The sequence below is a fragment of the Brachyhypopomus gauderio genome, chromosome 7 (genome assembly GCF_052324685.1).
Source record: "Brachyhypopomus gauderio isolate BG-103 chromosome 7, BGAUD_0.2, whole genome shotgun sequence".
Taxonomy (NCBI): Eukaryota; Metazoa; Chordata; class Actinopteri; order Gymnotiformes; family Hypopomidae; genus Brachyhypopomus; species Brachyhypopomus gauderio.
The window spans coordinates 20,959,742-20,972,975 of NC_135217.1; the positions used below are offsets into that span (position 1 = coordinate 20,959,742).

Below are 13,234 nucleotides of genomic sequence, written 5' to 3' on the forward strand. Positions count from 1 at the left end.
TTATAGCAGTATCACAAAATGTGAGTGTCGCACGCTGAATGAAAGGGAGTGGATGCGTCTGCATGCGTCTCAGAAGCCGTCTGGCTACTGTACCTGTGCTTTCTCTGGAGTGTCAAGGAGACCGAGGTCCAGAATGCTGTCAGCACCATTTTCCCTAAGAAAAAGAGAGAACCAAATTCAGTGTGTACACACACACACACACACACACACACACACACACACACACACACACACACACACACACACGTGACACGAGTCTCTCTGCATGCGTGTGCCTGCGCGTGTGCGGTACCTTCCGTGTGTGATGAGGAGCTCCATGGCCTCCTCCACGCGGGCTCTGAGGGAATCCTCGCTGGCCAGGAGCAGCAGCAGCTGGGCGGGGGAGAGTTCCAGCAGCATGCCGGTGATCTTGCTGGCAAACGCCTGCGGAGCGGAGCACACGACAGCCCGCGTCAGTCACGTGACCCGCGTCACCGAGCACGCCTTCCTCACGCCCACGTCCCGCCGGGCCTCCGGGCAGGCGCTCTTACCGGCTGCATGGCGTGAACGCGGGGGTAGAGACGCTCCCCCAACGCCTGCCTGTGAGCGGGCAGCGGCTCCAGCTCGTCGCTGGGGTTCCCCTCGGAGGCGGGCCTGAACGGCCTGGTGTCGATGGACAGCTGCCTCCTGGAGTCCCTGTGGCCGCAAGCAGCCAAGCATGCAGAGACAGGCAGAGAGGAAAGGACACAGATGTAGTCATCTGTTCTACAGGCTGCTACTTGACAGATGGAGAAATACTGAACACACGGCCCACCCTCTCACGATCATCTTCATATTTCCACTAGAACCTTTCAGGAGTCTGGATAGTTCACCATAAGTTGGGGGTGGCATTTCATAGGACTTTATGCTAGTGTTTGAACTGAAAGCTGGTAAGTCACCAGGTCCAGACCTGAGCACCCTTGGTTTACGAGTGTACAAGGTCCCGTTCAGACTCACCTGTCCCGGTCCCGTCGAGATCCTGCCCGGAGCCCCCCACTCCTCCGTTCCCGCTCCCGGTCTCTGTTCCTCAGACGCTGCATCAGGTCTGCACGCACACGCACACACACACACACACACACACACACACACACACAGCCTTAAGACCAGACCTGGGCAAACTACGGCCCGCGGGCCGGACAGGGACGCACAACGGGCCGAGAGGCCAATCATAAATGAAACAAATATCTTATGTCGTGCGTGCAATACAACTGTGGCTCTTTTATTTTGAAAGCGCTACGTTTGTGTTCATTCCGTGTGGACGGACGTGTGTGTGTGTGTGTGTGTGTGAGCTGTGCGAGAAACACTGTAGGTGATCAGTGACAAGTTAAAGGCTTTCGCGAGTGAGCGTAGCGCGCGACTCCGCACACCTCACGCGAAATATTTACGTGACAAATTTTTATTGTGCATTGTGTTCCAGGTTTGAAAAGTGCTGGAATTTAGGCTAAAGTACTTGAAAATGCTTGAAATTTTAACTGTATTTTGATTCACAACAAATCGCTTTCTGGAATACCCCCCTGTCCAGTCAGCTGATTCAGTGACGAAACCGGGTAAGTAAACTAAGAGTTAACGAAAACTCAGGGTTTTCCGTTCCTGAAACAGAGCTTAGAGAGAACCTGAGTCAGCTGGGAAATATGAAATGGACATTGAAAGTGCCGTAGAAGTGCTAGGTTTGTGCGACAGCCTTGCACGCTGTCGATTCGCAAGGTCATGTACCTCTCGAATTTTGTAACTTCGTGATGAACAAAGTCATGTTTGCAGGGTTCATACACCTTTACAAGGAGGAATTAAAGCATTTGTCACTTTCAAGGTCCATTTCAATATTTCCCAGCACGTTAAACTTAATTAAGTTAAATACTTATACATATATTCGAAATTATGCGAAATAATTCACTTTATCACATTATTTAATGGTTGTTTATTTTCAAAACACCCAATCTTAACGTCTTCACGTTCTCTCATTTTTCGTCCTGGAATTACAACGTAATACAAGAAAACTGTTCATTCAGATGGTTATTTGTTGTGAAACGAAGTAGTTACAATTTCAAACATTTTCAAGTACTTAAGACTAAATTTCAGCACTTTTCAAATTTGAAACAAAAAGCAACATTAAAATTGGTCAGGTAAATGTTCCTTCCCCTGTTTTTGAGGGGTGTTTCTTTATACTAACATATCGTTTCGGAGAACACTGCACAGAATGTGACGCGGCAAGTATAAACACCTCCACCGTTCGTGGAAGTTTGCGTGAAGTGAGCGGAGCTACCGCGATGACGTCATTTTCAGCGCTCGGACCCTCACGCAAGTTATCGTTTGGGTGGCCCTCTGACACAATTCAGGTTTCTCATGTGGCCCCTTGTAAAAATGTATTGCCCACCCCTGCTTAAGACCATAGCTCGTCTTTGGAGGTCACCCGCGTGTCGGAGGATTCAAACTCTCACTCACTGCTGGCCTGCATTCCCTTGCTGACGCTCTGCACGCAGTCCAGGTTGGGCAGCTTGTCGTTGGAGAGGAAGGCCTGTGCGATGGCCGTGTAGAAGCTGCGCGCCACGCCGCTGCCCTCGCCCGGCTCGTCCTTGAAGGTCACCTTCACGCGGTGCACGGCCATGGGCGTGGCGGTGCAGCGCCGGCCGAAGTGGGTGTTCAGCTGCCGCATGGTCTGCTGGATGAGCTGCTCGCGCTCGCGGTCCACCTCCAGCGCCAGGTCCCGCGACTGCAGGTTGCGAAGCTTCTCCATCTCGCGCCGGAACTTGGACTCCTTCACCTCGAAGCCGCCTAGCTCCGTCAGAATCTGCGGGAACGGAGCCGGTAGAGGGCGGAGCGTGAGGAGTCGGGGAGCGGCGTTCGTACATGGCGACCATCCGAACGCCCTACTTCGTTTATTACTTCGGTCGGAGCGCGGTTAACTCACCGAGCCAGGCTCCGCCCCCACATCCTCCATGAAGACGCGGCCGAAGAGCTCAAGCGAGAGGCGCCAGCGTCCCAGCAGCATGTCGTGAGAGATCACCATCCCCATGAAGCTGCAGTGGGGGCTGCGCGGGACACAAACCGCTTCAACATCACAACAAGCCTCAGCAGGACGACACAACGTGACAAACAGTAAACAAAGAGAACGTTATTTACGGATTACGCACGACTGGACCTTCACTATCCTCCACTATCACGCCCCGACCTTTAACATGTCAACTTCAATGTTCGTTCTTACATAAAGGTGGGGAGGGGTGGGCCGTCACTCTCAGTCAGTCCAATCTCTGCAAGGAGGCTGCTCTTTAATTGGGCGGCCAGGTCGTGGGGGGAGGGGCCAGGCTTGGAGGTGTCCATGTCCTGCGCTGCAATTGGCTGCTCTTCCACGCCTCTCTGGCGGGACTCCATACTCATAACATTCTTCATATTGGCAGAATACGACATCTTTGTGGGCAGAATCTGGGATGGGGATTATACAACATTATTTTGTTTGTTTTTGATATAACTCCCTTTATTTATTACTGTGAAAAGCCAATTCACAAAGTACATTAAAAAAGGAAACAATTCCACTGAAAAATCAAAAACATTAAATACAAAAACCTCCAATTTTATCATTAAATCTGACAAAATATCATGACATATATATGAAATTAAATTACACTTTTTGTAATAAGTACAGTTAGCCAACTACCAAATTTACAAAACTGTATAAACTGGATGCATCTTGGTAGGCTTATCTAGTTTTCTAGGCTGTTAATTATGGGGAAAAGTTGAAGTCTGCATATGTGCAGCTCTCTCACCGCGTGCGTGAGTGTTTTCACCTGTAAGCAGTTCATGTCCACCGTCAGGTCCGACAGGCCTTTGCTCGCCATGTAGGAGGAGGAGTAGAGACCCTGGCTGGGCCGCCCAAACAGGTCCTCCTTCCTCGCGTTGGGCTGCCACCACAAAACCAGCAATTGCAAAAATTGTTCTGTACTTTCAAGTAACGGGTGGAGCTGGGCGGGGCGGGCGTGGTCTCACCTGGAGCAGGTGCGGCTGGTCGGCCAGCGGGATGGCCTCCGCCACCGGGACTTCAAAGGGATTAGGAGGAATGCAGCCGAGGAAGGTCATGGAGTCGGAGCGTCGGAAGAACGGGTGGTGCTGACCCGTTTCCGCGGGGACAGGCTCCTCCTCCTTATCCTGAAGGGTGGAGCCTAAAAGAGTGGGCGCATCATCAGAATGTGCTCAACAGCTGCCCAGAGCACTCCACGGCTGCACTACCACCTGAACACACACTAGGCTCTGTGATCCGGGCCCGGATCAGTTAACCGTGCTCGGGCCCGCTTGAAGAGGTGGGCCAGGGCACGATTCGCGTGGACTCGGGCACGGTTCGCTTCTAGTGTGAGCGCTATCTGTGCCCGGGCCCGCTTGGTGCCTCGTGTGATTGGTTCATTTCGCTGGAACTCAAACATGACGTCAGTGATGCGACGCTCACGTTAAACAGTCATAGCGGCAAAGCGATTAGCAGACAATCGTTGTGTTAAATTATCGATAAATCTGTGCTTGCACCGTGTTTCTGCACTCCCAAACCGACTCCAAAAATACAATAAAAAGAGAATCATGAGCTCCATAGTGTTGTGCGAGTGCGCTTTTTTTCCAAATAAAGTCACGTTGTGATGATGTAAGCATGCTCGGGCCGGCTTGATAAAGGCAGTGTGAGTGCAGGCCAGAGGGGGAGTGGGGAGGGGGGATAACCGGGCCCCAGCACGGAACCAGCAAACCGTGCCTAGTGTGAGTATGCCCTAACTGTCCCAAAATGATGTACAGCAGTAGCACAAAACCGTCCATCACGCCTGCGTTGCTGTGTGTTCAAAGCTAGCGTATGTGCATCAGGGCCATCAGAACGATGTGAGGGGTGTGGTGAACAGCACTGGTGTGTACGCACTCTGATTGGTGTCCTCGTCATTCTCATGCTCAGAGTCTTCATTATCCAGGCCGAGTTCCAGCAGCTCACGGTTTCTACAACAAAACAAAAATGAGTTAAAAGCACAAACTGCTCCGGGTCATGAAACGTGCCACAAAATCACAGTCCTCTCTGGGGCGGAGAGCCCAATCAGGTCAGCTGACCTCTTCCTGTCTATTTGCGCCGTGTCCAGCGTGGTCTGCAGGTTCATGGCTTTGATCCAGTAGATGAGGGCCTGGAAGACGTAGGCCACGTGCTTGAGGGAGCAGACGTCCAGCACGGGCAGCACGTCAGAGTGCTCGTCGTTATGGGAACGCATCAGCGACAGGGCGTAGTTCAGGAAGTCCCCGCGTGCCGACATCATGCCGTGGCGAGCGGTCAGCAGCGTAGCCGCACGCCTACAGACGCAACAGTTACACAACGGTTAACCCCTCCACCAGGACCAGGACAATACACATAGAATAGGTACGGATCTCTCACAGTAGCAATAAACTATTTTACACCTATAAATGAGTTATGAAGAGAAATGAGAAGAAATGGTTTATGTATTTGTACAGCAGATGGTTCAACGCTCTGAGCATTTTTTAAAAGCTCTGCAGGATGAGTGACAAGCATTCATTTTCTGGCCTATAAATATTCAAGTATTAGCTCACTGTAGTTTGTAAAATGGGACCAGTTTTGCACAGGGGCACTTTACTGCCCCTTGCTGGATAAACCATGTACTGCATCCGCTCGCAAGCGTCTGACCTGCGGCCCTCGAGGGTGCGGAGGCTGGCCTCCTCCCGTGCAGTCATGCGCTCCCGCCGTCCGGCATGCTGGGAGGCGTGCAGCGGGTGGCTGGGATGGCCCGGGTCGCCCGCTGAGGACAGAGCCGAGCCGTAGCGCAGCTGGGCCTCCGTGGAGTCCATGATGGACACCATCCAGTTCCAGGTCGGTACCAGTTTCTCCTCCACAAAGTTCTACAGGGAAAAACCCATGTATAGAGGGCACACAGTTTACGATGCGTGATCACAAATTATCACTCCTTGTTAATTCAGAACGCTCTAAATTATTAAACGTCAGCATCGCGCTACAATTGGCCTTCCAAACTTTTAGGTTTAGGGTAGGGATGCACCGAAAATTCGGCCACCGAAAATTTTCGGCCGAAATGGCTTAAATTTGCATTTTCGGTTTTCGGCCGAAATACTTTCATCACCGAAACAACACGGCCGAAACAATGTGCTGTGATGACGCAAGCAAAAATCGCCACCTGCACGCGCTTATTTGGATAAAGCTAGCAAAAAAGTTTTCCAGTGATGGCGCCAAGGCAAAGGACATTACACCAAAAATTATGGAACTCGTTTAGACGATCAGCCGTTCTCTGTCGTAGGGATTTCGTAGGCTAATAGAGAACATTGAGCCCCGTTATGTTTTGCCGAACAGACGACATTTCTCAGAAGCGTGTTTACCTGAGCTGTTTAATGTTGTTGCAACTCACGTCACGTTTTTATGAGAGAATTTATATTTATCTTTCAGGCCAGTCAGTTATAATTAAATTTAACTCGTATAAAATACAAATATTTATCCTCTCAGATAAAAACGGTCTGCAAGCGAGTTAAATTTAATTAGTGGTCGGCCGTTGTCAGCGTTATCGTCGTTATCGGCCCACCACTAATTTTATTTTATAATATGCATTACTGTAATGTCAGTGCTAAATAAATATTTTCAAATCAAATTTTGTAGTTGATTTATTCTTTGAATAGCAATGCCTTGATTTTAGTGAGGTTAGCCATAAATCCAATGTTACTAATAATTGGCATAATGTATTTCGGTGTTTCGGTTTTCGGCCTTGGTTTCCTAATTTTCGGTTTTCGGTTTCGGCTAAGAATTTTCATTTCGGTGCATCCCTAGTTTAGGGTTCATGCTTTTTCACACCAGGTTGCTATTGGCTCCCACTGTATTCAGAGTCAAGCCTCATTATCCAATAACAGCGCCCTACACACAGGCCCCGCCCAGCGCCGGAGCCCCACCTGCAGGTTGACGGCGTCCTGGTAGGTGAGCTTGACGGCGGCGGGGTACTGCGAGTACACCAGGTGGTTGTACTTGGGGATGAGGCCCATGAGGTCGGAGATCTGGCGGATGACGATGCTGTAGGCGCGCGCCAGGCTGCTGGCCGACGTCAGGTAGCTGCTGGAGTTGCTGGCCTCTAGGGCGGCGGCCGCCGCGGCCGCGCTGGTGCTGATGGCGCTGCTCCTCCTCAGGTTGGACGGGTCGATGTAGATCAGGCCCGTGGAGCTCGCTGGGGAGGGCAGAGACACGTTACGGATCAGACAAGACCGCGGAAAACTAGCGCACGAGTTATGTTTCAGCTGAACCATGTAAGCAGCTAATTAAAATGAATAGAAATTCATTATTTATTGTTAGGCTGCATTATTTTGTAATGAGTTAATCCTTACACATGGTAAAGTTTATATAATATCAATATGGATTCAGCTTTTCCAAAATGACTGTGGCATTAAAAATAACAACACTAGTATGACAACAAAGCAGACTGCAAATATGTGACTGCACCAAAGTAAGAATTACACATCACACACACACACACACACACACACACACACACACACACACACACACACACACACACACAAACTCTGGTAGCCATGATGTGTGTGTGTGTGTGTGTGTGTCTCGTTTGGTCAAGTGTCCACTGGAGTCCAGAAGCGAGCGACCCAGTGTGGGGTGTGAGGCGAGCGACCCAGTGTGGGGTGTGAGGCGAGCGACCCAGTGTGGGGTGTGAGGCGAGCGACCCAGTGTGGGGTGTGAGTTGCGTACCCGCGGGGGTGGAGGAGCTGGTGGGGGCCCCGCCGGACGAGCGCTGGTTGGGCGTGGTGCGCACCGCCCACTGCATGGAGCGGGGGGCCTGGGCGGCGCTGTTGGCGTGGGCGGAGCCCGTGGTCCGCTCCAGGGGCTCGTCCAGCAGGTACGTCTCCTGGTCGGCGTCGTCGCTCTGACTGCTGCTGCTGTCAGAGTCGCTGGAGTCGTTGGACTGGGAGTCGTCCTCGGAGAAGAAGGCGGGCACGCTGCTGGCGCCTTGGGCGGGAGAGGGGGAAGGGTTAGGAACCGGATCAGAACCACCACCAGCGCAAGAGAGATCATCTTGAAGATCTTGCGCTTTGTGACAACATATGTTGTGAAAAGCGCTATACAAATATATTTGATTTGATTATCGCTCTTGTGTAAATATTGTATACTTATCGCAATTGTAAAGTGTTGAAACACAAACAGCATCGTCACGGACACAAAGTGAAATTCTGGCACCTGCTTCGGATCCGGCCGTCGCTGCCGTGACAACGCTACGGCGCCCGCTTGCGTTGTCCTGGTTGCTGTGGTTACTTTCACTGTCACTCTCCGTCTCTGCGGCAGCCAACAGGTCAAGTTCCATGTCGCTTCCTAAGACGAGATGCTGGCATCAACTTCACTTTAAACGCACACGTGTGTGTGTGTGTGTGTGTGTGTGGGTGTGTGTGTGTATACACACTGTGTATAATGCAAGCCAACTCCAAACAAATGTACAAGGTGGTGAGTTAGCATTATGCTAATGGAAGCATGCTAACCAGGTGTGTCTTGGCTGCAGGTTGTGTTAGCAAGGTTGGGTAAAGTGTTCCCTCTAAGGTTTAGGACTGCGGAGACTTTACCGTCCTCGTCGTGTTCGTCGTGCTGACCCTCTGCTTCTGCAGTCTCCTCCCCCTGCTCCTCCTGGTCGTCATGGTGATCCTCCTCACCAGCTACCCCCTCCACCACCTCCACCTGTAGACCCCCCAGAATCAGGAGCGGTCACGCTCACTCAAAAACTCAACACTTCATGTTAAATGCAGATTTGTCTTATAGGTATATAATTATCATGCTAGTCATTTATTGTTATAGTTCAGGATCAGCTTAGGAAAACCCTGCAGTGGCGGGTTCCCTAACCTCCTCAACGTCGGCGGACACAATGTCATCCTGCTCCTCATCGCGACCGCGGGCCGCCTGTGATTGGCTGCTACGCCGCGGCTGGGGGTTCCGGATGATGTAGGAGGAGGCGGACTGACCAGAACTGGTGGACACAAACAGCCCGGGAGTCACACACACACACGGCATGACCAGGTCCCATGCGCAGTAACAACTGACGAGCTGCACATTGAGCAGCTCAGCCTATTAAAACATCCACCCCCCCCCCGAACAGCACTCGTGGGCTCACGGCTCCAGCCAGCGGGGCAACTCACTTGCTGGACTGGTCGGGCGAGGGCCGCGGGGGCAGCGGCTCAACGGAGAAGAGCTCCTCGCTGCCCTGCACGGCGTCGATGCTGGTGCTGGCCAGCGTGAAGGGGGCGGTGGGCCGCGCGATGCCCATTCGCACGGGCACGATGAGGGACTCGGCCACGTTGCACAACTCCTCTACGGCGTAGGGCAGCAGCGCCTGGAAGACTCGCCTGCACTTCCCGATGGGCTGAGGGATGAAGTTACTGCAGCAGCACCACCAGGGGGCAGAAGAGGGTGGGGTGGGGGGGAGAAACGGAGAGCAGGGGTGGTGTTATTGACACAGAAACAGGAAGCAACAAAGTGTTAGCAAGGCTGTGCGGTTACCGAAACGACAGTTTGATCGACACGTTTACCAAAGTTAAATTTAGAGAAGCCAAATGAGATCTGTCCTCAAAGGGAAGAAAGTGCACTTGAGTGAGAGGAGGGGGGGGAGGGGAGGGTATCTAAAAATGTCTCCACATGCAAGCAATTATCTTTTGACTGGTCTCGCTGGCTCAGAACTACAGCACTGTCTGTTCTCTTCTGGGCCATTTCAGCAAGACAGAAGCACACCAGCGTCCAGGACGCGGAGAGCTTGGCGACTCGTACTTTTTCTTCTTGGACGAGGCCATTTCCACGCTGAGGATGACGAAGACCCTGGCCACGGATCGCAGGAAGCGGCGCGTGACGCAGACGGCCTCCTCGCGCCTGCCCGGCGTGTATTTGTTCTGCAGCTCCTTCACCAGAGTTCCCAGCAGGGTGTCGATGAACTGTGTACAACATCACAACAGCAGTGAGACTCGACGCGCTTACAACGCGCACACACGCAGAACACACTGGTTGAATAATTCCGTTTTAGAAACGCTTTTAAAATATGCAGGTGACAGCGGGGGAGGGGCCCTAACGCGAGCGGCCGCGTGAGCCCCTGTGCTGAGCGGCGGGAGACCCCGTTTGTACGCCGCTGGTGCAGGACTCACGGTGATGTCTGGAGCGCACTTGACGATGAGGCAGTGGGTGAAGCAGTCCAGACGGATGGTGCCGCTCTGCTGGTTCAGGTACATCTGCTCCTCCGGCAGGAGATGTGCAACACGACTGCTCGCGCTCAGACTGACAAACACATCACACACACAGTGGACCTCAGAAGGACAGTTACATGAGCACAGAGATACTTCATCCTTGTGCTTTCACTACTCGGTTTATCATGTCAGTATTCTGCAACAAAGATCCAAGTCCGTGAGGTGAATCTGTGTGGTCTCTAATTCTCATTTAGTGACCGTGATCAAGCCAGCTATGGGGCAGACTACAGTAAGTGTGTGTGTGTGTGTGTGTGTGTGGTGTTTGGAAGGGCCCCTCACGGGTCTTTGTTGTCCTGCGAGCCGAACATGATCATGCACTTGAGAGCGTTCCAGTCCTGCAGCACCCGCTCCAGAGCAAGCTGGGCAAAGCGCGGAGGCTCCAGGTCATGATCCGGCATGTCTGAGTCTGGGGGGGGGGGAACAGGGAGGGAGGATTACACAACACAACTCTGAGATGGGGGTGTGTCTTGGGCATGAGGGGGGTGTGTCCTGGGCCTGCACCTTCTGCGCTGGCAGCCTTGCGATTCCTGTCCTCTCGGATGCGGGGCGGCCGATATTGACAGTGCTCCACGCTCTGCCTGGCCACAGTCTGCACCAGGAAGAGCAGGATGTGCTCACCCCTGCAGAAACACACACAGGGAGAGAGGGAAACCTAAGACAGCGAAATGAGCAGCATAATAACCGTTCATTAAACTTGACGTTGCCGCCTGAGGGCGCTCATCATTTCGGTGGTAAAAAAAATAAATATAAATAAAAACTTTGATTGTCAATACACTGTGACCAGTTAAAGAATGGTATATACATTTTGTTGAATGGTATATACATTTTCCAGTCCAAAGCACCAGGCCCATTACTGAAAACTTGGTAGCTAAAGACCCCTCTCACATGAGGGGTCTTTAAATCACAGCCATGTTGACGGACAAACTACTCCTCTAAAGCATAGGTGTCAAACTCAAGGCCCGCAGGATATACAATTATACAATTATATCTGGCCTGCAAGATAATTTTACATTGATCTATTATTGTTATTATGGCCCAGCAACAACAGCTGCTTTGCCGAATGATACATTCATGATACTGGGAACATTTCCGCATCAATCAAGTCAAACGTCTGTTACAATCTGACGTCAAAGCCCCTTAACAATGGTGAAAAGAAACTGACTCTGAAAACAGAGCTTTTGAAATCCAATGGGAGGCTGCGTATATTGTGGCGTCGTGTTCATAGCGCTACAGTTGGTAAATAGGGGGCGGAGCAATCATGTTGCCCAGAATGCTCCCGGGTCACCGTTATGATGATTGCTGGCTGGGTTTAAGGGGTCTGTGTGTTTTCACTGTAAAGCAGGTTTCCCTTTTTCCTGATAGTGTTGTTCTGTTTAAAAGAGCCGATGTTGTGGTGAGTTCAATAAACGTTTAAAACGAGTCGTTTCCCTTCGTTGCAGTATATTACTTGACATTTCTGGTAAACCCGTGTGTCTTATTTGCTAATGTGGCTGGAGGAAAAACCTCCAGGAAGAAAAACCTGAATGCAGACTAATGATGGGCAAAACAGAACAGTTCACTAAAAAGATTCGTTCAAAAGATTCGTTCACTGAATCGTTCAGTGCTTGGCAGTGCTTGACGTAATCGCGGTGGCATCTGTCGCTTTGCGAAGTCGTGCACCTCTCGAAGTTTGTAACCTTCACGCGTGCCGCGCTTTAGCGCAATGAACAAAGTCATGTTTGCCGGGTTCATACACCTATACAAGGTGGAAGCACTTGTACGTCACTTACATCTTTTTGCGATATTTGGGGCTTTTTTCGAATTTTGGACTTTTTCCATCCAGCTTTTTGCATGCGCATTTTCAAAATGCGCAAAAACTCGGTGGATGGAAAACCCTCTACTGTTCTGTGCATGTGTGCTTGTGCAGCGAGCAACCAGTCGTGTTGTTTACAATCTCATGTAGGCGAGTAGCATCTCAGGCAAGTGATGCTGGTTCTCGTTTCCGAGAGTAAATATGCATTATTTACTGTAATTCGCACTATTATTTATAACATTCCTTGTTAATTGTTAGAATTAATACTTATATTTTTATCAATTTTGGGATTGTCATGTAAAAAACATTAAATAATTTTTTTTCCGCCGATCGAATTCTGCAGACAACCGGCGAAAATGTGATGACCCGCGAATAATTTTTCCCATTAATATCTTATAAAAAACCCGTGAAAGAGTGAATTCACAAAAGCTGAAGCACGAACTGGCGCAGGATCACTAACATGATACAAAAAATAAGTATGAACTAACCTACAACTGAGTGCAAAATAAATATTAAATTAAGAGCAACATTAAGATAAAAACTGTACATTCAGAAGAAAATATCAACTTAAATCAAATCAAAAAGAAAATGCGAGTGAGTGGCAGTGCAAACGTGAATCATGTCCTTAGCAACAGTTCTCTGAGTGACAGTACGTTCAGTGAGCGAATCAGAGAATGAACGAGAGCACTCAGTTCAGTGAACGAATCAGAGAGTGAACGAGAGCCCTCAGTTCATGAACGAATCAGAGAATGAACAAGAGCCCTCAGTACAGTGAACGAATCACTGAACGAATTACTGAGCATGCGCAGTTCCCTTGCAACGACAATCTCCGCCTCCAGATTCCCGGGTGATTGTGAGTCACAGACCACACAGCAGGTCCCCTGTCGGCCTGTACAGTCGCAGCTGAGAAAGTGATTCTAAAGTGTGCTTTGAGTTTTGGCCCCCGGTGCAATTGAGTTTGACATCCCTTCTCTAACGGGGGTGACGAGAGCTCCCACAGGGGGTCATGACCGGCTGTGGTACCTGCTGTTGGGGTTGGTGACGAGGTTTGTGGTGGTCAGGAGCCTGTAGAGCAGGTCGAGACGTGCTGCCTTCTGGCCTGCGATCAGGGTTTTACACTTGCACTTCTCCCAGCAGTCACAGTACGCAGTGGGAGACGTCCTCTTCAGCCTGAACACAGACAAGACT

The 13,234-nt window shown here is 50.7% G+C and overlaps 1 protein-coding gene across 7 annotated transcripts in view; it reads right to left on the reverse strand.

Moving 5' to 3' along the window:
• The window catches only part of ubr5 (ubiquitin protein ligase E3 component n-recognin 5), a 37,036-nt gene that overhangs the window by 2,575 nt on the left and 21,227 nt on the right, over positions 1-13,234 (reverse strand). For 5 of the 7 annotated variants that reach the window (XM_077012479.1, XM_077012473.1, XM_077012476.1 and 2 more), the window contains 23 exons: positions 13,070-13,216; positions 10,756-10,874; positions 10,534-10,660; positions 10,156-10,285; positions 9,788-9,948; positions 9,163-9,402; positions 8,870-8,993; positions 8,515-8,707; positions 8,219-8,350; positions 7,733-7,990; positions 6,928-7,196; positions 5,666-5,877; positions 5,083-5,316; positions 4,901-4,974; positions 3,997-4,169; positions 3,777-3,911; positions 3,218-3,435; positions 2,924-3,044; positions 2,458-2,803; positions 976-1,063; positions 531-675; positions 293-423; positions 94-154 (listed from right to left, as the gene is read on the reverse strand). In XM_077012479.1, the coding sequence (XP_076868594.1) occupies positions 94-154; positions 293-423; positions 531-675; positions 976-1,063; positions 2,458-2,803; positions 2,924-3,044; positions 3,218-3,435; positions 3,777-3,911; positions 3,997-4,169; positions 4,901-4,974; positions 5,083-5,316; positions 5,666-5,877; positions 6,928-7,196; positions 7,733-7,990; positions 8,219-8,350; positions 8,515-8,707; positions 8,870-8,993; positions 9,163-9,402; positions 9,788-9,948; positions 10,156-10,285; positions 10,534-10,660; positions 10,756-10,874; positions 13,070-13,216 (3,838 nt within the window). The remainder of the gene's footprint in view (positions 1-93; positions 155-292; positions 424-530; positions 676-975; positions 1,064-2,457; positions 2,804-2,923; positions 3,045-3,217; positions 3,436-3,776; positions 3,912-3,996; positions 4,170-4,900; positions 4,975-5,082; positions 5,317-5,665; positions 5,878-6,927; positions 7,197-7,732; positions 7,991-8,218; positions 8,351-8,514; positions 8,708-8,869; positions 8,994-9,162; positions 9,403-9,787; positions 9,949-10,155; positions 10,286-10,533; positions 10,661-10,755; positions 10,875-13,069; positions 13,217-13,234) is intronic. The other 2 variants (XM_077012475.1, XM_077012478.1) reach the window with 2 other exon arrangements.